General features: G+C 36.8%; 2 protein-coding genes and 1 non-coding gene across 3 annotated transcripts in view; all 3 read right to left on the bottom strand.

Annotated features, from left to right (window-relative positions):
• The window catches only part of LOC122528117 (dexamethasone-induced Ras-related protein 1), an 88,153-nt gene extending 81,341 nt beyond the window's left edge, over positions 1-6,812 (bottom strand). Inside the window, exon 1 of the mRNA XM_043652872.1 lies at positions 6,659-6,812. The gene's annotated coding sequence lies outside the window, so the exon portion shown is untranslated. The remainder of the gene's footprint in view (positions 1-6,658) is intronic.
• Positions 6,813-8,718: 1,906 nt separating this feature from the next.
• On the bottom strand, positions 8,719-9,549 carry LOC122528127. Its single transcript, XM_043652890.1, has 3 exons — positions 9,401-9,549; positions 9,179-9,340; positions 8,719-9,007 (listed from the first exon to the last, which is right to left on the bottom strand). The coding sequence occupies exons 1-3, from the start codon at positions 9,465-9,467 to the stop codon at positions 8,901-8,903; spliced, it is 336 nt and encodes a 111-aa protein (XP_043508825.1). The 5' UTR covers positions 9,468-9,549; the 3' UTR covers positions 8,719-8,900.
• A 9,850-nt stretch (positions 9,550-19,399) lies between these two features.
• Positions 19,400-19,508, bottom strand: LOC122528173. The gene has a single exon (XR_006306511.1). It is a non-coding gene; the product is annotated as a U6 spliceosomal RNA (small nuclear RNA).
• Between the last annotated feature and the right edge of the window lie 3,709 nt (positions 19,509-23,217).

Below are 23,217 nucleotides of genomic sequence, written 5' to 3'. Positions count from 1 at the left end.
AAAAAAAAAAAAAAAGAAAGGATTGCATCGCCTTCGCAAGGCACAAGGTCGTTAAAACTTCCTCTTCCCCGAAGAGGGAAAAGAAACAACGGAAGCACGATCGCGGACGAGAGATACTCGAGGAAAATTCTTCTGGATTCGCCGAAATGAGCGAAGAAAAACTCGAGTAACGAGTGACAGAAGTTCAAAAGAGACGGGCAATCGGCCTTCGTTCTTTTCCTCGCGGGGATAAATGTCACGATCCATTCAATGATTGTCATCCCAAGCCACGCGTTGTGCAAACGCGTTGTCGCACGATCGAGCCACAGGCCCACAAAAAAGACGTTGATCCGCGTAGTTGCTCGACGTGCTGCGAGATATTCGCTGACGCTCATGCCTTTTCATCGAGAAGAAATATTTTTTTTTCGAAAGTCAATCGGTCAGAGACGAGTAGAGACGAAAAGAAACGAAATCTTGATGTTATGGTTATAATAACAGTACGAGCTGTATTCGTGATTTGAAAGAGAAAAAAAGGCAAATTGTGAAGTTTTAATTCTTCAAACTAAAGATTAATAAGTACTTATATATACAGGGTGAGTGGGAAAAGTAGCTTCTAGGATGGATAGTACTCGCCGAAACATGAAAAAAAAGTCCTAATAAACATTGGTCGGAAAATTAATAGTTTCAGAGTTAGAGATTTTTTTGTTTCCGGTTGAAGAAGCCATATCACACAAACAAACTGGATTATTTGTCATTCTGCTCTTTACACGTATTATTATTATTATTATTATTATTATTATTATTACTATTACTATGTACAATTATCTTGTTATGTGACAAGAAATATTACTGGACAAGTAACAGTCACACATTTTTATTAGCAGTGAACAGTTTACAAAGCTAATGCAGTGCGTTAAAAATGACACTCTTACTATTCCAATCGAGAAATGGCAGAAACATATTGCATCAGAGCTGGCTAACTGGCGGCCCACTGCCTCTACTTTCCTCATCGCTAGCGCTACCCCCTCCACTGCATCGGTGAAAGAGTGGGGAAATTTCAGTGCAGTGGAGGGGGTAGCACTAGCGATCAGAAAAGTGGGGGGGAGAGTCTCTGAGCCGCCAGTTAGCCAGCTCTGCGAGTAGCAAAAGTCGTTGAGTGATTAATTTATGTTTTATTAGGATCTGTAGTGTGCTATTTTTGCATTCAAACGTTACATGTTATCGTTATAACGTTATATGTTATCTTTGCATTCAAACATTTAATAATAATTGTTAATTATTTAATAATAATTTAAGGCTATCGTATATCACCTTGGAAATCGCTCGTAGTTTGAATAATGGATCTATTAGTAGACCACGGCCAGAGAGAATATCTACGCGTATTCTGCGTAATGGTATCTATATTGTTGAATTTATAGCAGTTTACTCTCTGACATATCTTTGGTGTGAGAGGAATCTCAAAATTTTGATCATTTAACGAGTCTTTCTTGTTAATTTATTTTTTTACGTTTATGGTGTGGCCGATGGTCGTACGAAAAATTTATGCAGAGAGATGTTCGTATCGAAGTCTACCATCTCGCACATTGTTTAAAACATTTCGTTAACGTCTTTGCGAAACCGGCTCATTTTGAACAAGACGTCGAAATTCGGGAACACTTGCTGCTGTTACAAGCAGCTTTCGCAGGAATTTTCGAAGGTAGTAGTTGAAGCAAAACCAACAATAAGTTTTCATGTTTTACACGACTGGCACGATGTAACATGCCTGGCACGATGTAACATGCCATAATAACTGATGTTTACTGAAGACTGAGAAGAGAATCATCAGGCGAGGGTTTAACAGTGATGCAAAGGAGAAACGAGCCTTTGAAAACTAAATAAGAAAAGTTATTCGATCGCTATAAGAGTAACTCGATTTTACACAAAATGAAATAAATCGATCGTTTCGTCGTATTATTCTTTTTTCTCCGATCGATGTTTTATTAAGCACAGATATTGGATATTGGATATTGGATACTATCAAAATCAGGAAAGTCTGCTGAAATGGACTTGTCACGTTTATCTTCTATTACGAAATACGCTTCGTAAATGATATTTTATCAAGAAAAAAAAAAAAAAAGGTACAGCGGCGTATGAAAAGAATTATGAATTGGTCGTTTCAACCAATTTACATTTGAAATAACTTTCGCAGTTCCAGCGTTAGATATGTATAGTGTTAAGTAAAGAGCCAACACGAATTTCGCATCGTGGCACTTTTTAATGTGCCGGAAAGCGTTATGGCTCTTTAAAAACAACCAGGACGTAAAATTTCGCGCGTGCTCGCACACGCACACGCACAATAAGTTGTATTGGTAAGTGGAATTAGATATAAAATTGGAACAACGAGCTTGTGGTTGTAACACGTCTAGAATGTTTTCAACGTTTCAGCGATTTCGTGTGGTGCGAAGAATTGGAGGAACGAATATATTGATTTGTAGATATTAACGTATATATATATGAAACTGAGAAACCAACACTCCATGTTTGAAAAATGCAATATGTATCGAATATATAAAAGTAGTGGTTTTCTATCGAAAATCGGTTCGAGTAATAATTTATGGAATGTTGAATGTTGAAGAATTCAAGATCTTTATTTAAATTTTTTTATCTTTGTTACTCTATCGAAATTCTTTCCCACAAATGAATTAATACTGCCTGATGGCTCACTTCTGAATAAAATTTTTTGAATTAAGAACTATTTTCCATTCGTATATCTTGGGTTCTGAGGAACTAACGATTGTCCAACATTTCTTTCAAAAATAAACATTGAAATACAACGAAGTCTGCTTTCAGTGGTATCTAAAATGAATTTCATTTAATTTGTTGCTCAATCCTCGTTTTCTCGTTTCTGCTTTTTCTCTGTAATTCGAAGAAATGATCGAAGAAGAAACTTGACAGGCCAATAATTACGATGATGTTTTGGCATTAAATGGTAACTTGGTATTACTATGGTATATAATCTCGGTTATAAATTCTCGAGAAAATATGAAACGTGAAAATTTTGACCCTTAACACTAGAACTACCAAAGTAGTCAAAATGATTAATTTATAATTTTCTATAGAAATTTTATATATTTGTGATAACAGTGTATTTTTAGATATTCGAGTGATTTTTAATAAAATATATTAAAAAAAATAAAATATATTAAATATATTAAATATAATAAAAGCTTTGGCATTCTTTATTGTATTAACAGCATTAATTTAATTTCTTTGCTACAAATATCATTACACTTTAATTTCTTTGCTACAAATATTATACTTTTTCATCGGTGTTAATATTGATTGTTCACCTTCTATAATTTACTAATGTTTTTCTGCCCGGAAATCCCCTCGGTTCGATCGTAAACCTCAGATTGGTTTCAATGTTTCACCGTTCAAACAGAAAGCTCGTAAAATCATTCATTGAAATACTTTCTAGCTTCGAGCATCGCTATCACTGCTGTTACCATTGTCAAATATTTACTATGATTGTAAGTCGATACAGTATTCTAAAAAAAAATTCATTAAAAAAATCTTTCTAATCTTTCCATATACATATATTTTACAAAAGTTGTCCTGACGCAACGATTTTAGTAAAACAGATTGAAACAAAAGGGAGAGTGTTTGAAGAGTGAGAATTTCTCTTGAAGGTTTCCTGGATCTTTGCAACTCGTTTCAAAGGGATATTTAAATTCATGTACCTAGTCTTCGGCTGCTTTATTCGCGTCGTGTTTTCCGCATTAAAATCAGCTTTTTCTCGGATTATAGAGAGGGTACCGATATAAAACGTCTTGTTAGACGAAAAGTACGCTGATCTCGACGTTTATCCTCGCCGATGGGAGATCAGCCAATCGGTTTTTTCGCCTGTCGGCCTAATCAATGAAGAAACAGGAACAGGAAGCTTGATAGCTTCCTATTGCTGCCTTTATTTGCGTTAATATTTCATATTGTGATAGTTACTCGATATTTGTGTTGAAGTAACTGTTCCAGAAAAAGAAAAAAAAAACCCAAAAAAAAGAGGAAATTTCATGAAACGTTTCTCACAATGTTTTTTTCTGCTTGTTTCTTTTAAACGTCGTTTTTAAAATATAACCACAGATAAGTAACTGTTTTATATCGTAAACTCGAAATATGTATCCACCGCGCTGATCCGGCAAATCTCTGAAAAATCACGTCCGATCGTGGTTAAAATAGAAAAAAAAAAAAAAAAAAAAAATGGAGAACTATGTACACTGCACGTCGAGTAATTCGTATGGTATTGCACACTTGTGTGTCTACGTCGATGCTCGAAACGAGAACACGACAAGCGTTCACGATGCTCGCGGCCCGTATCCATCTTGATGAACGATCGTAAATCCACTCGTTTCTGGTGCATCACGCGCCTGTTTCGAAAACAACGGGGATCTTGCAAACAAATCGGATAACACGTGTATATTTCTGGCTTTTGATCAAGCCACAACTCTATCTATAGAGTTAATCTCGATTCGAACATTAGGTCGAAGAATTAAAAAAAGTTAGTTGGGCGAAGAACATGCGTTAAAGAAAAAAAAAGTCAATTGTTTCTTGTAGATTTCATCTAGTAAAATATAAAAATAATAAAAATATTGTAAAATGTCGATACGAACATGGTTGATAACATAAATCTTCGCAGGGTGTTCATTTGCAATCTAGAAATAGAACAGTGGGATATTATGAGCCAAAAGTTTCTTTCCACCTATTTTTTCTTAACGAAACATCAGAATATAAGAGAACACTAATTTTATTAATTTTAAATTAAATTCAAGCTTATTGATTTTAAATTTTTTGCGTACTTTAATATAATATGTACAGTGGGGTGCAAAATTGAGTCAATAACGAAAATTTTTAAGACGAAATATTAAGGCATGATAAAGCTTGTAAATCTGACTATGAAAAAATTGATTCTATGTTTTTTAATTTTTTTCAGCCAGGGAGAAACCTAATCTTAAATGTTAAAAAATAGCTTCAGTTTCCTAAAACTATAAAGAATCAGATAGTCAAGTTTATTTTCATGTTTTTATACTTTATTTAACAATAAAAAATATTTTTCTTAAAAATTTTTGTTATTGATTCAATTTTGCATTCCACTGTATATATAAAATATAATAATATAATGTATATATATAAAATTATGTATATATACATAATAAAAAAATTACGGATTTATTTTAGTAGAAAGTGATTTCCCGTCCACTCTATACATATTCTTCGTTCATAGTTTTCTTTCTAGCATCCGAGATCCGAATGAGTTACACCGCGAGCATTTGCAAAATTAAAGAAACAACGAATATTATTGCACGTTATGTTGAATCAGAGATTCTTGAACAATAATTTCAACCGAGGCTCGCTTGTGTTTATCAACTGGTAATTGCCCCGCTAATTACCCCGCTAATTACCCCGACGACGAACTTCCCAAGCAAACTTGCCAACGGAGGAAATAAAACGGAAGAAGAAGAGATTACGAGGGTCGCGAGCGGCAAAGATTCGCTTGCCTCTCGGCAAACAACAAAAAATGCCGGTGCAACGCAGCTCGCCGAGTGTGGAGAAAGAGATTGGAGCGTGGCTCCGTTTGTTCGATGGTGCAACAAGTCGGATTAACAGCTGTTTCTGCTGGCGTGCACGGTTCCAGGCTGCACGATGCCATGGTGGCTCGAGTTGGCCGCGGTCCAACTTCGTTTTACGAGCCTCCGTTTTACCGAACTCAGCCATTGTGCCCCGCCCGCGAATGCCACAACGCGCCAGATAACGAACGCCACGTGAGTTTATAAACACACTCGCCGTGCAAACAACGCTTGAGACTTGGACAATTCGCTGATATCGCAAGAAAGTAGCAACGCGTAAACGAGATGAGAAGTCATTGTCTACCTCAGAGCATTGTTTTCCCCTAGAGATTCTCTTCTGTTTTCCCTGCTCCTTTTTTTTCCCAAAGAAACGAGGCCGATATTGAAATTTTTGCGAAAATTATACTATTCGACGCGAGCTTCCAATCGCATCGTGGTTCCGCTAATGGAAATGCACGCGACCGGATTAGAGATTGACTCCGCGTCCGTAATGATCGGTCGACGATCAGATTGCAACGGAACGCGCGATCAATGAACAGCTGCGAAGTCAAGTTGCAATCGCGATGTGTCTCCGCGAGAGGTGATGTATCGAAAATTCACGTTCCCTTTTAATGGACACGGCCGAGCCGTGAGAGAGAACGCGCGAGAGGACGTGACTCGCAGAAAATTTGTCGACCACGAATAATTAAAATGAGCGGTCTACGCTGCTCGAGGCGCTTGACAAAAGGATATTCTGATCGATGTGGGCTATAATTTACCCTCTGATGGGTTTGCTAATTTATCTTTCGTAACGCTTATATCTCGTTCAACGTAGGAACGTACTTTCCCGGGGTTGCGTAAATGAACGTACGGAATTTATTATGTAAATCATTTCTCTCGCGAAATCGTACGATCGTTGAAAGTGTGAAATAATATTTCTTTGCGCGGCTCTACGTTCCAAGGTAGGAACAGTAAAAAACAGTCTTTAGACTAATAATTAACAAATCATGGGAAGATCGAAGAACGTGAATGAAAGTCAAAGTATCGAGAATTGGAAAGAGAGGAGAAATGAAAAATTTAAAAATCACGGAGAACGTGCTTACCTCAGGGACGTAGGCAGAGCTTTGTAAAGTGAAAAACTTGGGAGCGAGGTTTGAGACATGCACAGCGATTGCTGTCAAGGACCGGTTCAGGTCCTCGCTGTGCTGTGGCTGTTCTTTTCCTTCGAATTCTGTTTCCTCGCCGGATGCTGAGTACGCGAATCACTTGTTCAATCAAACACCCACGAGGCGAAGCGGCACACAAGCGACGGTTCTTTGTTTGTCTCCCCGGTTGGAGCGGAACAAGCGAAATCACTTCGTTCTGAATGATGCTATCGACCTTTCGATACGGTCGCACCTGTGACGTTCTCTTTGCTGTCGTTCCTCCTGCGAAGCACACGTCGTTCTTTCATTGATCTTGCGACATGAGCCACGCGATTATCCGCACGAGGCTACGACCGAGACAAATCGCCGAGCAGCAGAGAAGCGACGCCGGTGCGAAGCGCTGACTGAACCACTGGTAAACCACCGAGGGGTGGTCCGTATCATGCGGAGGTCCCTTTACTCTCTCTCTGCCGCTTTCCATCCTCTCTCTCTCTCTCTCCTCTCCCGTCTCCCCTCCCCGATCTCCTGCTCACAACCTCTCTCCCACCCATCTCTCTACCCCCCCCCCTTCCACTCTATTTCCCTCAGTATTTCTGTTTTACTCGTTCATCCCTTTCCTTTCTCGCTCTCCTCTCCTGGTTTTTGTTCTTCCACCTTTTATACTTCTCGCACGCGTAACATGCCCCGATATGCTCGTCTCTTGCACTTTCCTTTCACTCTAGCTTCCTTCATTTCGCTCTCTCGTTTGCCTTGCCCTTTCTACCAGGCTACACTCTCTCACTGAGTCTTCTTTTCTCTCTGTCTAACTTTCGCCTACCCTCTGCCACTGTCGACCACGTTACATCGTCGGCGTAACGGCGCGGCGTATGTATACACGTTACAGAAGGAAGCACAGGTCACTGTGATCCTACGATCCTGCGCTCTACCATCAGGTGCGCACCGTCAGCTACCCTGCTACCGACCAGGTTTTAACTAGGCTGTTGCATACTTGATGCCAATCTCATTGTTCTCTTCCTTTTCTTTTCTTTTTTTTTTTTTTGCTCTAGCATGTGCATCCCTCTGTGAAAATTTAATTGCATAAATATGAATGAACGTAAAACTTGGATTGATCGAACCGAACACACATCTGTTTTTCAATCAGTAGTATTTTGATATAATTAACGTCTCGATGCAATATGTTAATATAAATATTTGTTCACTATCCGTTAGGTGTTTTGGATCCGCACATGTTTACTTCTGAGTTATTATTTGTCGTAATCAGGCAAGTGTTTCTTAAAGTGCTATTCGTTCTACGAACAAATCTTAAATACATATGTCAAATAGCCGAATTCCACTGGAATCTGACACAGTATTCTTTTTCTTCTTCTCCTTCTTGATGTAGTGAACATTATCCATGATAATAGCGATTATTCTATTTTACTAAACGTACATTTGTACGATTAATATATAATATGTATAAATTTTCTTTCTCTTCCTTCGTTTTCTAATAATACGGTTTTTTCTTAGGTCTCTTTAACATTTCGATATACAACGTAACGCGCATATGCAAAAGTGTATGTATATATATATGTACTATCTGGCGTAAATAAACGAGGTACATATATATATATACAGGTTCAATTTAATTAATTTTCAATAACATCGTTTATTCATTATTACAATTCAGTAATATCAACTTTTTAATTATTTACGCACCATTGGTTCATTGAAATTAACATGACGTCAAAGCAGGGTATTGTTTGGTAAAGTTCTTTCTTGTTTGTATTCTTCAAAACTTTATTCTTTGTAAATGACAACAGTCTAATTGTTTCAACAAAGGAATCAATCATTTGTAATTTTTGTTTTTTAAAACATGTACATGTGTATGGCAGAGAGTGAAAAAGAGACACTTCTTCGTCTTTTTATAATTTTGGTATATTCAAAATCTATGCGTGTGTAATAAATTTAATTTTCAATGCAGTGAAATAATTCATTTTGATATCTTAAATCAATCATAGAAATGCAAAACAACATTCATATAATAATATCAATATACATTTATTTATACCACTGTATGAATCACATAACATGTATGAGTAAATTTATTTACGTTTTTATGTTCCTTAAAACGATTTAAGATTGTAAAGTAATATACAATCGTATGTTGAGTTTTTGTTTGACAGCAAATATTTATTTACTACTAATTTCTTTTAAAGCAAAATTATATCGTACCAGGCATATGTATGCTATCTAACATGAAAGTGGGATTAAGACGTAAACTATCATCTTTTCTAATACGTTGAACTCTAGGATCGTCTGGTCTAATAACTGAAACATAATAAACATTAGATTAAAATACTACTTTGTAATTGTTCAAGAACATTAGACTAGCACGGACTTAAATTTTATCAGTGATTGTTGCTAGCAAATATGCATTACTTAGTAACACCATTTCAATGGTTATATAATCGTATAATTTAACTAAATGTAAGTACTTACTGTAGATATACTCGTAATATTTTGGAATATACTGTTCGTTTCGGTGTCCAAAATAAAGGATTATAGGCACAACTATCGTAAATGGGATAAAAATATACGAATAATATGTTACTAATGGGTTAGCTTTTGCCATGGCAGTATGTAGAGTTTTTAGTTTGGACCCTGTAACAATGTAATTAAATTTACGCTATATATTCTTCATACATTTATAATGTAACGTACATAAACCTTTAGTATATTTCCCCTTCAGGGGATCAACAATAGATGGTTTTATATGAATTATCACCATTCTTGCGGACTTGTGTACTTGTTCACAGAACAGTAAAATGGATACTGCTTCTACTTCACACCATCCGAAGTATGACGCGGGTAATTCAAACCAACCTATCCAAAATTTATGGAAATTGCAAATTAATGATAATGATCAATCGAAAGTTATTGTCGTAGTCGTCTATTAATTATTTTAGAAACATTTTCAATCCTATTGTATTCAATATCATAAACTTGCAAAGTTAAAAACCAATGTCAATTTCAGTTACTTGGTTTAATTTTAACTCGTATATCGAAAATACTCATCTATGACAGTTTGCGTTACGTTTTCTTGTAAAAATCGTTTCGGATGTAATCGTTTGTTTCATTGGAATATGCGAAATAATCGCAAATATAATTTTAGTTGAAAATTCTCGTGAGTTATATCGTTGTGCCATCTTACGGTCGGCGTGGCAAGTGAAAACTAAACGGCAGTTATGGCTGCCGTCGCGAGGCCTTTAATTAGTGACAAGTGATTCGGAGGTGTGTTTTTTATTTTCAGTGTTAAAGCAATCGAGTATAATTTGTTGAAATTCATAGCGTGGCAGCTGGCAGGCCTCGATGATCAGGTGAGCGTGCAAGTCCCTTCAAATTAAAACCTCTACGTTCGAATGTTCAACGGTTTGCGTGGTTATTGCACACCCTTGTTCCCACGCACGACTTTTTTGCATTTATCTCGTGCAACGATTATATTATTTTTTCACGTGTCATTCGCACGTCTATCTCTCTTTGACTCGATATTCACGGACACGGTTGGTTGTAGCTGGCCAATCATAAATAGTCTTATCAAAACTTTTATCCAGATATCAAATTATCGTTTCAATTATGTCATTGAGATTTTTCTCTCATTAAAGAGGTTAGAACGTATCCCTTTCGAATGTCGGTCGTCTTGTTTCTTGTGAAAATCTAGAGAGAGCATGGCAAACAGAGATGTCGGCGTGGTTTTTATTAAATGTTTACTCTATTTTGGGGGTTAAGTTCGGGCCTCCCGCATCGATGAACGTTGCTTCGAGGCATCGATAAAGCTCGATACTCTCGTGATTATCGCAGCCGCTGACAGATGCCACTGTGTGTAGCGATTTGAAAAGATATTTCTATACTGATATTTTTCTATAAATATGTATACATTTATATCATTTTGTAGATATTTTCATTTTATTGTACATATATTTTTATTTTATTCTATTTCACTTATTTATTACATATTGTATTATATATACATGTATTACATTTTTTATATATTACACATACACACGTGTGTTTAAATGTTAAAAAAATCTACACCACGGATATGGAATTAATTTATAGACAAATAGGTTCGCACTGAGCTCTCAATTGTAAATAAGAAGAATCGAACCAGTATAAAGATTAAAACTGATCTTTTGAAAATGTTTCTTTTCAAAATTCAAACGATCCATCTTAGTGGTTGATTAATTTGATTTTATGGCTCGATTATTTTCGTCACTCAGGCAATAACAACAACAGAAAAAGAAAAGAGAGAAGGAGAAAGGGAAACGAAGAGAGAGAGAGATAGAGAGGAAAGGCTTGTGTATCGCGATAAATCGTCTACGGTATAATCGATCGGTTCTCTTGTTTTTTTTTTGGTCGTTCGATGTAAATAGTCGAACGAAAGAAAGAGGCAAGGAATTGACAGTGATCGATTCGGTGTATTCGACTGGATTGCGGCGGCGGGTGGAGCGGAGAAGAAGGCTCGCGATAATTACAAGCGTGTTTCTTGCTCGGCGCTCGTCAAACCCTGACTCTGCGATTCGGTCGATTTGCTCCGCGTTTCGGAATTTCGACGTTTCTCGGGAAAAAGCAAGTGGCGGGTCTCCGATCGTCTACAAAGAACCCTACGCTTCTGAATCTGGCGACACGTGCTCCGTCAGGACCACACACGTGGCTCCCTAGCCTCCACCCTTTCCCCCTTTTATGTCTTCCTTATTTCGCCCGATTTTTGCGCGCGTTCGACCGCGCCTCCCTCTTCGCGGAATCGGAATCGAAATACTGTTCCTCTCGCGTTCGATGCAATTTAGTCCAGAGATTTGTCGGGAAGTTTGACATTCTGTTCTGCACTTTATAAAGATGGTTCTATCTTTCATAGATGTGCGAGCTTCACCATTATCGTTGGTAGTTAACAATTATTATTAATTGTTATCAATCTATTGTAATTTCACCTGTTTCACTGTAATTCTCTTCGACATCCAGAAACAGTATAGAAATTCACAATAAAATCAATACTGCACTTTGGAACTATATCCTCTGCAATTACTTTACATCCCGTAAAATGGAATTTATTTCCACCAGCCATAATTTTTCGTCGAGATAAATGGACTCGATTCATGGATATTCGTTTAATTCGTTTAATTAATACTGAATGATTTTTGTTCCGATAAATAGTACTCTGTTACCTGTTGCACTCTAGACGTTTACGAACGATTTTTCGTTGCATCGAAGCAACAGAACCTGAGAATTTAATTACAACTAAAGCGTCGTATCTGCAACAATGCATATCGCTTTTTTATATCGTTTATCTCTATCAACTTGTTTACTCATTATCGTGCAGAGATACCAGCTGATATAATAACAGCGTTTGTAGCATGCTTCGTCCAATAAGAAGATCCTTATGTGTTCATTCCAAAGATTAGCAAGCGGTTTTAACGACGGTACTCGGTATTTTTCAGTTACTCGAAGTTTTATCGATCGTCCTTATCTACGTGCCGTAGGAGCAACAGTCTCGAGGCAGATACGTCTACGTTGGGTTGGTACACGGTTTGCACACAGGTTTGCACCAGTCGAGTCCAGTCGATATTTATTCATGCGGTCGCGTTTGCACCTGCACGAACACCTTCCCGATAAAATCTACTCCTCTCCTGCTGGACATTCGATTTCCCGATTCATCTTGCGTCTCTTTTTGCTCGATGTCGTTGCCGGTTTTCGAAATTCGCGCACGCAGCTGGAATGAAGTGAAATACACGCGCACGGAGTATATCGGGCACGAGGTTTCATTCGCGTACACACTATGAAAAAATTAAAAACAGAATTATAAAAAAATGAAAAAGAAACAAGCAAGGTAGAATCATTAAATTGATCATTATTTAGAGCAGGACTTCTCAAAATATAAATCGCGATCCCATATATGTACACACGTAACTGAATTTGGAGAACATAAATTTTATATATTTTTAATTAAATTCTAAATTTTAAATTAAATTTTATAAATTATATATGTATATAATTTATAAAATTTAATTTAATTTATTTATATATATAATTAATTTTATTATATATATTTTTTATTATATATATGTATATAATAAAATTATATTTTTGTTTAAATTAAAATTAAATTATATTTAATTATAAAATATAATTTATAAAATTTAATTTAATTTATTTATATATATATATATAATTAATTTTATTATATAAATTTTATTATATATATATACGTAACTAAATTTGGAGAATAGAAATTTTAGCAAAAACTAAAAAATTCGAACATTTGGCTTTGTCAAATCATATTATGTATGTACGTAGTCATATTCCTTCGTAACCAAATAATTTTTTCCCAATAAATTTACTTTACTGATTTATCATCAGCAGATGTTTCAATTCGTTAATTTTCTAGTTTATGTACTCAGGGTCGCGAAAATATTTGCTCGGGGAAATGTTTGAGAATAGAATCGAGATGTAAAATAAACTTCTTCGACCGATTGCAAAAGTTCTACGACTCGTGATACAATTTTTTTCCGAGAACCAACGATTATGAAAGATACGAAACTCTTTGTATATATTTGTTTTAATTGATCTGGATTTACGGTGCAGCATGGAAGCAACAATTCGAGGACGAATGATGATTATGGTCGTTCGTTTGGCAAGCCGCGCGGGCACAAATCGACGGAAAACAACGTTGAGCACTGCTGAATACTGTTGAATTGTTTCTAAAACAGCGAGGAGGTGCTAACGAGTTCCGCGTGATATTTGGCTCGAGAAGTTGATTGATGACTCGCGTGGAATCTCTCCTCTCCCTGTTTTATTTAACCGCTACGGTGACAAATTTCGCCGGTATCGGTTTTCACCTTGTATTCTCCTCCTCTGAAGCGATCACTCTTTAAAAAAGTACATTCGATCGGAGGAAGACCTCTTCAATGAAACAACGCTCTCTCTTCCTTAGTAAAGAAATTGTTGGATATTTTTCAAGATGTATTCACATATTTATCAAAGAAACCGAGAGCAATCTGGCCCAATCTGTGCCTCTCGGCGAACCGAAAAACACTCTGGAACTCAACCAGCCGCTCATTCTACTCTTAATGCACACGCGTGTAATGTATGTATATTTGTGACAGCTTAAGAACGCAGGGTAATCAAAGAGGTATTCACTTGTTGAAATTGGATAGAGTCCATTGACGTCGTTACAGTTGCTTGCATTTCATTACAAAGTAAGATATGACCACTGCTGCTAATCATAGGCCTGCTATCAATCACGAACGAGCCTTTCTTCTACCTTCTGTTCAACCCATTCGATTCGATTCTTCGCTTCTTTTGCGTTCTTTTTTTTTTTTTTTTATCGACAAGGTTTCTTCGTTTCTTCTTCGTTTCTCCCCACTTCTATCCTTTGGCTGTCGCACGCCTCGGCTGCGATTTTTACGATCGAGCACAAAGCCCCCTTGCTCGTGCACGCTCGTGTATTTCGAATCTGGCAGAGACAACAACTGGCACAGATTACGCTCTCTGGCGCATTATTATGCGAGAAGCGTACAAGACGAAGCGTAGGTCGGCGCAGCGGCGAGTATTATTGTCGTTTTGGCAGCTCGTGCGATTTTCGTGATTTAATGCACCGGATACCCTCGGGCTGGTCGCGTTTGCCAACGCGCCCACCCGTCCACTCATTGAATCGTAATTCGCCCTGTTCACGTTCTCTGCCCTGCGGACAGCCTCTTTTACAACTGTTGCGCTCCGACGTGTGCTGTACTACCAATTTTTCTCTTTTTTTTTTTCCTTCTCAATTTTCTTTCCAATATTTTCTTTTTGCTGTTTCAAACGTTTTCCTTTTAATTCATTAGGCTTGATATGTATTTGTGAAATTTCGAAATCTCTCAGCTTCAGTGCCATATTCTTTAAGTACTTTAAGTTAGTCGATATGAGATAGTCGGACAATTTCAATTTTCTTTTTTTTTTAATTAAATAGGCTTTATATATTTGTGAAATTTCGAAATTTCAGCTTCCGTCATATTCTTTAAGTACCTTGATTACTTTAAGTTAGTCGATATGAGTCGGTAGAACAATTTCAATTTTCTTTTTCTTTTTTTTAATTAATCAGGCTTGATATATTTGTGAAATTTCAAAATTTCAGCTTCAGTGTCATATTCTTTAAGTACTTTAAGTTAGTCGGTATGAGATAGTCGGACATTTCCAATTTTCTTTTTTTTTTTTTTTTTTTTTTTTTAATTAATCAGGCTTAATATATTTGTGAAATTTCGAAATTTCAGCTTCAGTCATATTCTTTAAGTATCTTGATTACTTTAAGTTCGATATGAGTCAGTAGAACAATTTCAATTTTCTTTTTTTTTTTTTAATTAATTAGGCTTGATATATTTGTGAAATATATTTGTGAAATTTCAAAATCTCAGCTTCAGTGTCACATTCTTTAAGTACTTTAAGTTAGTCGATATGAGTCAGTAGAACAATTTCAATTTTCTTTTTTTTTTTTTTTAATTAATCAGGCTTAATATATTTGTGAAATGTCGAAATTTCAGCCCCAGTCACAGATTCTTCGCAATCCCTTCCAAAATGTTACAATCGCTTCATCATTCTTCTCGAAGTTATTTCTAATAGCCGAGTTGATCTCGACAGAGGATTTCACAAACGATCAACGAAGATGCATGTTTCGTTGGTATGGCTGCAGCCCGCGTTGAAGCGTAATTGCTCGAATGCTACATACTTGCCATGCTTTATGACAATTCTAAATTATCGCGTCTGATGTTAACTATTTAATCCCTCGGGCAGATTTTGTAGCCTAACTCAAAGAATTATTCTAGTCCCAGTTAACTCGACAACTATAAATTATATCATATCACTTACAGTTGTTTAGAAATTTCCGGGACGTCGGACTTCAATCGTCGATCTGCTCTAATAAAGTCAAGGTTTATCACCTTGGTTTCCTTGGTCCTTCTGGTTTGGCCCGAAGATAAATCATACTTTTGTCGAAAGAATGTTCGAAAAACGAAGCGTTAATCCAACTTTCCCTCGAAGTAATCGAGCAATCAGAGATTGATATCCTCTCGCTGGTGAACAGATCGTAATTTTTGTCGTCGAGTACGTTTATCGTCTTATTTTACAATGTCCGTATCTCGAATGAATTTCCAGGGTTTATCAGTAATTTGTTTTTGTCGTAAAGGATCTTTATTCGGCCGACTATTTCTTAATCGATGATTCAACGATCGGCGGGTCTCGCGCTATCGCGAGATTTTCTTTTTTATTACGAACGAGCGTCTCCTTTACAGCTTGCAACATCGAAGAACGGTTTCGTGTTATTCGTCAGCTGTTAAATTGGCAGGGAAGAACCTTTTTCTTGAAGAGCGTGGAATAAGAGAGGCGTGTCGTCGTAAAACCGTCTCGTGTGTGCGGCGCTTCTGACCGCCAAGTGAAAAAAAGGGAAAAAGAAAGAAAGAAAACCGTTGTCGCGTGTAATAAGCTATCGTCGCCACCGATCTCGGGAATGAAGTTGTACTTCGTGCCAAGATTCGCCGAAGCGGCCGTAATAAAGCGACCGAATTTTGCACTCGTCGCTTGTACGGGACTTCCCTCTAGCTAGTCTCGTTGTTTGTCATTATCTTGTCTGTCTGCACGATCAGTAATGTCAGATCCCTTGTATTTACAAGAAGATTATTTTTAAAACTACTTGCTTCGATCGATCCGTGGTAAGTTTCGTTCGCTATTGCGTCTCTTCGTGGAAATTGTCTTACAGAACAAGCTATAATTTGCCCCTTGATATACGAATTAAATTAAATTAAACGAAGTAGATAATCTAAAAATTAATTAAAGAATGGGGCTGACTGGCGGTCCGTGAGCCCTTACCCCTACCTTCCTGATCGCTAGCGTTACCCCCACTCTGTCATGCACGATGCAGTGGAGAGGGTAGCGATGAGGAAAGTAGGGACAAGGCTCGCGGGCCTTTAGAATACAGGATATAAACTGAAAGTTGAAAAGAGCCATATCAGCCATATAAGCACGTAGAAAAATATTTTTTATATAAAATATATTATTTATATAAAGTATAAAATATATTACTTATATAAAATATAAAATATATTACTTATATAAAATATAAAAATATTAACTCGCGTATATCTCATGTAGGGTATAAAGTCGAAAAGAGCCATATCAAGTACGTAGAAAAATATTTTTTTTATATAAAATATATTAATTTATATAAAAATATTAACTTGCGTATATCTCATATATAAACTAAGTCGAAAAGAGCTATATCAAGCACGTAGAAAAGTATTTTTTTATATAAATATATTAATTTATATAAAAATATTAACTCGCGTACATCTCATATATAATAAACTAGGTCGAAAAGAAGCCATATCAGGCACGTAAAAGAATATTTTTTTATACAAAATATAATAACTTATATAAAAATATTAACTCGCGTATATCTAATATATAAACTAAGTCGAAAAGAGCTATATCAAGCACGCAGAAAAGTATTTTTTTATATTCTTATATGAAATCTTATATTCTTATATCTCAGAGACGTTATTGTCGTCTTTAGATTAAAAAACGCATGATGTTTCCCAGAATCTCAAGGAATGAATTGTAAATTGTTCCGTATTACCGTTTTTAACGTATGGTAGACTAGGCTTGAACGAAAGTAGAGCGAAAGTAGAACGAGGAGTGTCATGGTCAGACCGCCGCGCCCTTAAGTTCGTTGTTGAAGGAACTCAGACGTTTCTTTCCTTCTCTGTTTACAAATAACAATGAAACGGTATAAATGCAGTTTTTCATTATATTTTGATGCTATTTATATATGGAGTAAACGAAACGTGTTCTTACGAGCTAGCTCGTAACATCTGGATTTATTATCAACTTGGAATTGTGTTCGAGCAACGCGTATCATGTTCATTGTTGATTCGTTGTTGAAAAACTTTTTGGCTGACGGTTAGATAACAGAGTGTGTTATTGACATGAACATATAATTCTTAAAAATAATATTCCATATAAATTAATTATTATTAAATATAAATTTTATTATATATATAGTTCGCAATATTCCACATATTCCTAATTTTAACATAATTGAAGCTAAAATTATTGAACTAAAAATAGAAGTTTCAATATGAGCTTTTAATAATCATCCATGAATTAAATATATTGGAATTTTTGCTGAAAAAAGATAAAATTATATATACTGGACCAACATTAAGTATATTGGAATTTTTACTGAAAAAGATAAAATTATATAAATAAATTTGAAGTTATATATAGATATTTAAAATGTTTAATATTTCTAAAATACAAAAATTTAATCTACAAATTTTATCAAATAAATTTGATAAATTAAATAATAAATATAATAATGGTAAAGAAAATACTAAAGTATAAAATGTTAAAGTTCGAAAGGGGGGGAAAGCGAGTTTGAATGGTTAGCTTGGACTCCCATTCAACGATGTGACGAAATTGGAATTTCTCGTCCGTCACCGTCTATTTCAAATCTAACATCGCGGACAGAAATGAAACAGGAAAGTTAAATATCGCTCGACAGGTGTTCCTCGATTGTTATTCATCCGTCGCATCTCCTTTCGCTTAACACGTTCCAATAATAGCCTTGATATCCAAACTTGTACTCTTTTATATTTTCGTACGATCTTCGAACTTGTACTCTCGCATTTTCGTACGACATTGCTCTCCTAATTTTATCGAGCTTCGTGATTTCGTTTTATGAACGAAGAGAGAAAAGTTGGCAAGTTTTTCTAACGATTTGCATGATAGTTGGTGGCGACTAATTGCCGATAAGATCAACAGTCGCACGTAGTCGGTTTTGTTGGCAGAGGAACATCAAAATTAGGCGCGTTGTATCATGAAAATTCGAGACTAAGAGCATTGAAATTGAGCAACGGTAGGGGATGGTAGGTGGGCGAGGATCATTTATCGGAATTGTTGATCATTTTAATCGAACTTACAGAGCTGAGACTTCTTTTTTTTTTTTTTTTACAGCGTACTGTGGGTTTTCCTTTTTGTGCAGATTTAAAGTCGCGTTAACATAATGCGGACGGATCACCAGTTTACTCGTGTTTCGCGCGCCATCTGCTACGAACGGGTCACGAGATAACTCGTGTTTTCTACACGCTGTTTTTAGATGCCATCTGCTTTGATATATTGTATCTATTTTGTCTATTTAGGTGTTTACATCAGTAGTCAATGTATTAAACTCGATTGCCATCATGTGCTTTTTTGCTTACTTACCGCGGCCACTGGGGTAAGTTGGAAAAAAAAGAATCCGGTCTTTAATTTGTTAACATCGAGGTCATTAGCGACTAGATACTTATATGGTACTTATATTTTTGTAGTATAGATTTATGTATTAATCAAGTATTAGAGTGTTCTCTTCAGATGATTTTGGGAAGTCAGGGCAGTGATGGGATTAATCCTATGTAATCCTATGGGATTAATTCTTCTCTGTTGGAATGACTCAAAGTTTGTGCATTCATGTAGAATATATTGAGCTGTTACAAATTTTTGAATCATCTATTGCAGAAGGGAGGATCAGTTTCCTTGATTAGGTCTTCATGAGCCAGGACACATTATAATTGTTTCTTTTTCGGTTAATTCGCTAAGAGGAATTTCTTATTCGAATTCTTTCTCGAAAGATCATCCACAATGTGTTAAACTGTGACAGATATTTGACATCAGTCTTCTTGGTCGAATTTTACGTGTCATCCTTGCGGCACAGGCCATGCTAATCTTCTCTGTATCGTTCCAATTTTAGTACACGTACTGCCGAAGCAAGCACGTTATTTTACGGTTTTGTTCGTGTTTGGACGTCCGTTTTCGCCGTTCCGTTTCTAATTCAAGCTTAGTTTCGGCGTCGCGGACCTCGCACCTGTCATCCGCTGCCAAATCGTCTCGAATCATTAAAACGGTAAATGTTTCTCTGTTTAAAAGTATCCGTCGAAGACACGTAAGACCGCCACTTGGCAAGTGCTGCTTTTGCCAAATACTTGCGCGCCTGTCGGTCTCTCTCTCTCTCTCTCTTTCTTTCTTTCTCTCTCTCTTGGTTCGCTTAATGACTCGTCAAATCGGTCGACTCGCTCGGCTACTTGAAAATTGCCCGCCGCAAAAAATAACCCTCTTTACGGTTATCTGTCTTCTGCCTTCTCCTTGGAACGAGCAAGAAGAATTCTCGCGCAGAATTTAACGAACAGCCGCTCGCTCGCTCGTTCGCGAAGGAATCTCGATGCTCGGTGAAAATATCGCATATTCTCAAAGTCGCGTCAATACCACCGGAGATATTTCGATTTAACCACTTGCGCTGGCAACTGGTTGCGGACCATAACGAGTGACCAAAACCGTAAACAATAACTCGTCGCTTTCTTTTCGAACTCGTCGGTACGATATCACTGGATCGAAATTATTGAGAAGTAATAAATTTATTATTTGCTCTGCCTGCGTCATACTTAAATATACTTAAAACTGAGAAAATATTGCATGTTCGGGGACAAAAAAATTCTCGACGTGCGTAGCACGTCATTCTAGCGCAAGAGGTGCTGATTGCGGACCATAACGAGTGACCAAACCGTAAACAATAATTCGTCGCTTTCTTTTCGAACTCGTCGGTGTGATGTCACTGGATCGAAGTTATTGAGAAGTAATAAATTTATTTATGTGCTTTGCCTCGGTCATATTTAAATATACTTAAAACTGAGAAAATATTGCAATTTTGGGGACAAAAAATTGTCGACGTGCGTAGCACGTCATTGCAGCGTTGGCAGCTGATTGCGGACCATAACGAGTGACCAAACCGTAAACAATAATTCGTCGCTTTCTTTTCGAATTCGTCGGTACGATATCACTGGATCGAAATTATTGAGAAGTAATAAATTTATTATTTGCTTTGCCTGGGTCATACTTCAAACTGAGAAAAATATTGCAATTTTGGGCTGTTTTAAAATCTAGGACCTTTTGTATCTTATTTCTAAGACTTCAAACTGCTATTTAAAACAAAAAAAAAAGGAAAATTGATTTTTTGAAAATTTCAAACTGTCCTGACCATTTGCGCTGGCAACTGATTGCGGACCATAACGAGTGACCAGACCGTAAACAATAACTCGTCGCTTTCTTTTCGAACTCGTCGATATGATATCACTGGATCGAAATTATTGAGATATTGCTTTCAAATTTATTATTTGCTTTGCCTCCGTTTATACTTAAATATACTTAAAACAGAAAATATTGCAGTTTTACAAAAAATTCACTGAGTAATGCCATTTCTCTAAAAAAAAAAAAGTATTTTCTTTTGTCAGAAAAATTTTTTGCGCAGATCGAAAGTATACTTAAAACACTATCACACACTCGATTGTTAACACGTTACATGCAGTGTTGGCCGCCCGGCAATGATCGATGTAGTTTAAATCTACGTTCGTCATTTTCACGACGAGCTCTCTCGTCTTGTCACGCGTTGAAAGATATTGTCGTGAAGATGCAGTTAAATTGTTAAAGGATTAAATACCGTAGAGCCCGATTTCGTAAAGCCACCTTTGAACAAATTGCGCGGCAGGATACCATGCAATATAGCGGAACGTGTTATTTGTCGATCTATATCTATCGACGGGCGAACGAACAAACTGAAACGGTTGGAGCCGTTAAACAGAAGGTGGGAAACTCTACTAAGCTTGTTTCTTGGACGACATTGGCTCGTCCAGTTGTTGGACAAATAGACACGAACGATGCGGTCGGTTTTATCGGCGCGTTAACGAAACGATTTACGGGGTCCTCGACGTAGTCCTCGATGGGAAAACGTTGGTCAAAACGCGACGGAAGCTCGTTAATCGTACGGTTAATTGCAGCGCGAGAAGTCGAGTTGAAAGTCACGAGATTCGAATAATTCAAGCGACTCGCGGGAACGACACATAGATAAACCGGATCGGGTTCTCGATCTTTCCATCGAGTCGCGATCGTGGATCCACGGGAAACGCTCCAACATCGTGCGAACGCGATCGCGCCGCGATCGATCCTAATGATTTCCCTTTAGGAAGCGAAACGCCGAGGACGTCGATTCGCTGAGACCAGTTTGTCTCGTCGGACAATGATGAGACGAAGCGGCCACGATCTCCGCCGCAATGAATTCTAATTAAATCTAATCTGCGCGTCCTTTCGTGTCCCTACGTATTTATGACGGCGAACTTCAAATCAACGGTTCGCCGCCGTTGTCGCTTTTTTTTCTTCTTCTTTTTCTTTCTTTTTTTTCTTGCGCCAATCGACACAGATAAAATTGAAACGCGTCGCGTTTGCAGCCAGTTCTCTCGGGCGAGTTTATTTCGATTTTCGAGTGTCTCGTAGAGATGGTCCCAATTCTAAGAATTGATGGAGATAGATAGTCCATCAATTAAGTGAGGAAATTCGGACGCTTAATTCTAGATGGGTTTAAAACTGTCTCACATTTTTTTTTTTTTTTTTTGACAGTTGATGCACGGTGGAATATTTTTTAACTCATTTTTCTTTTTTTGGAAAATAGATGTGTTTCAATGAGTTTCATTTAAAACGTTAGTTGCATGGTGGAATTATTTATTATGCCCCACTTTGTAATAAAGAATTTATTTAAACATTACTTTTTTTCATTTCAAGAAATATTTTTACGTTTAATAATTGAAATAAATGTTTTTTTATATTTTTTTTATAGTTTTCCTTCTTTTTTTTATGTTAAAAAAAATTCTGTGCAGGTAGAGTTCTTTTTCTTTAAAATTGCCTAGTTAACCTAAGGGTTAACTGGGGACTACTGTGTCAATATTTCACAGTTCACATTTGCGCTGGCAACTGATTGCGGACCATAACGAGTGACTAAACCGTATACAACAATTTGTCGCCTTCTTTTCCAACTCGTCGGTATGATATCTCACTGGATAGAAATTATTGAGAAGTAATAAATTTATTATTTGCTTTGCGTGGGTCATACATAAATATACTTGAAACTGAGAAAATATTGCAATTTTGGGGACAAAAAAATCTCGACGTGCGTGGCACGTCATTGCAGCGCAAGAGGTGCGCTGGCAACTGATTGCGGACCATAACGAGTGACCAAGTAAACAATAATTCGTCGCTTTCTTTTCGAACTTGTCGGTGTGATATCACTGGAAATTATTGAGAAGTAATGAATTTGTTATTTGTTTTGCTTGGGTCATACTTAAATATACTTAAAACTGAGAAAATATTGCAATTTTGGGGACAAAAAAATCTCGACGTGCGTGGCACGTCATTGTAGCGCAAGAGGTGCGCTGGCAACTGATTGCGGACCATAACGAGTGACTGAACCGTATACAAGAATTTGTCGCCTTCTTTTTCAACTCGTCGGTATGATATCACTGGATGGAAATTATTGAGAAGTATGAAATTTATCATTTTTTTTTTTGTTTATACGTAAATATATTAGAACCGAGAAACTATTGCAATTTTGGGACAAAAAATTCTCGACGTGCGTGGCACGTCATTCCAGCGTTCTCGGCCCC

This window comes from Frieseomelitta varia, unplaced genomic scaffold (genome assembly GCF_011392965.1).
Source record: "Frieseomelitta varia isolate USP_RPSP 00005682 unplaced genomic scaffold, Fvar_1.2 scaffold_246, whole genome shotgun sequence".
NCBI classification, from domain to species: domain Eukaryota; kingdom Metazoa; phylum Arthropoda; class Insecta; order Hymenoptera; family Apidae; genus Frieseomelitta; species Frieseomelitta varia.
The sequence above is the reverse complement of the archived record's forward strand: the minus strand, read 5'-3'. Positions and strand labels throughout refer to the sequence as shown.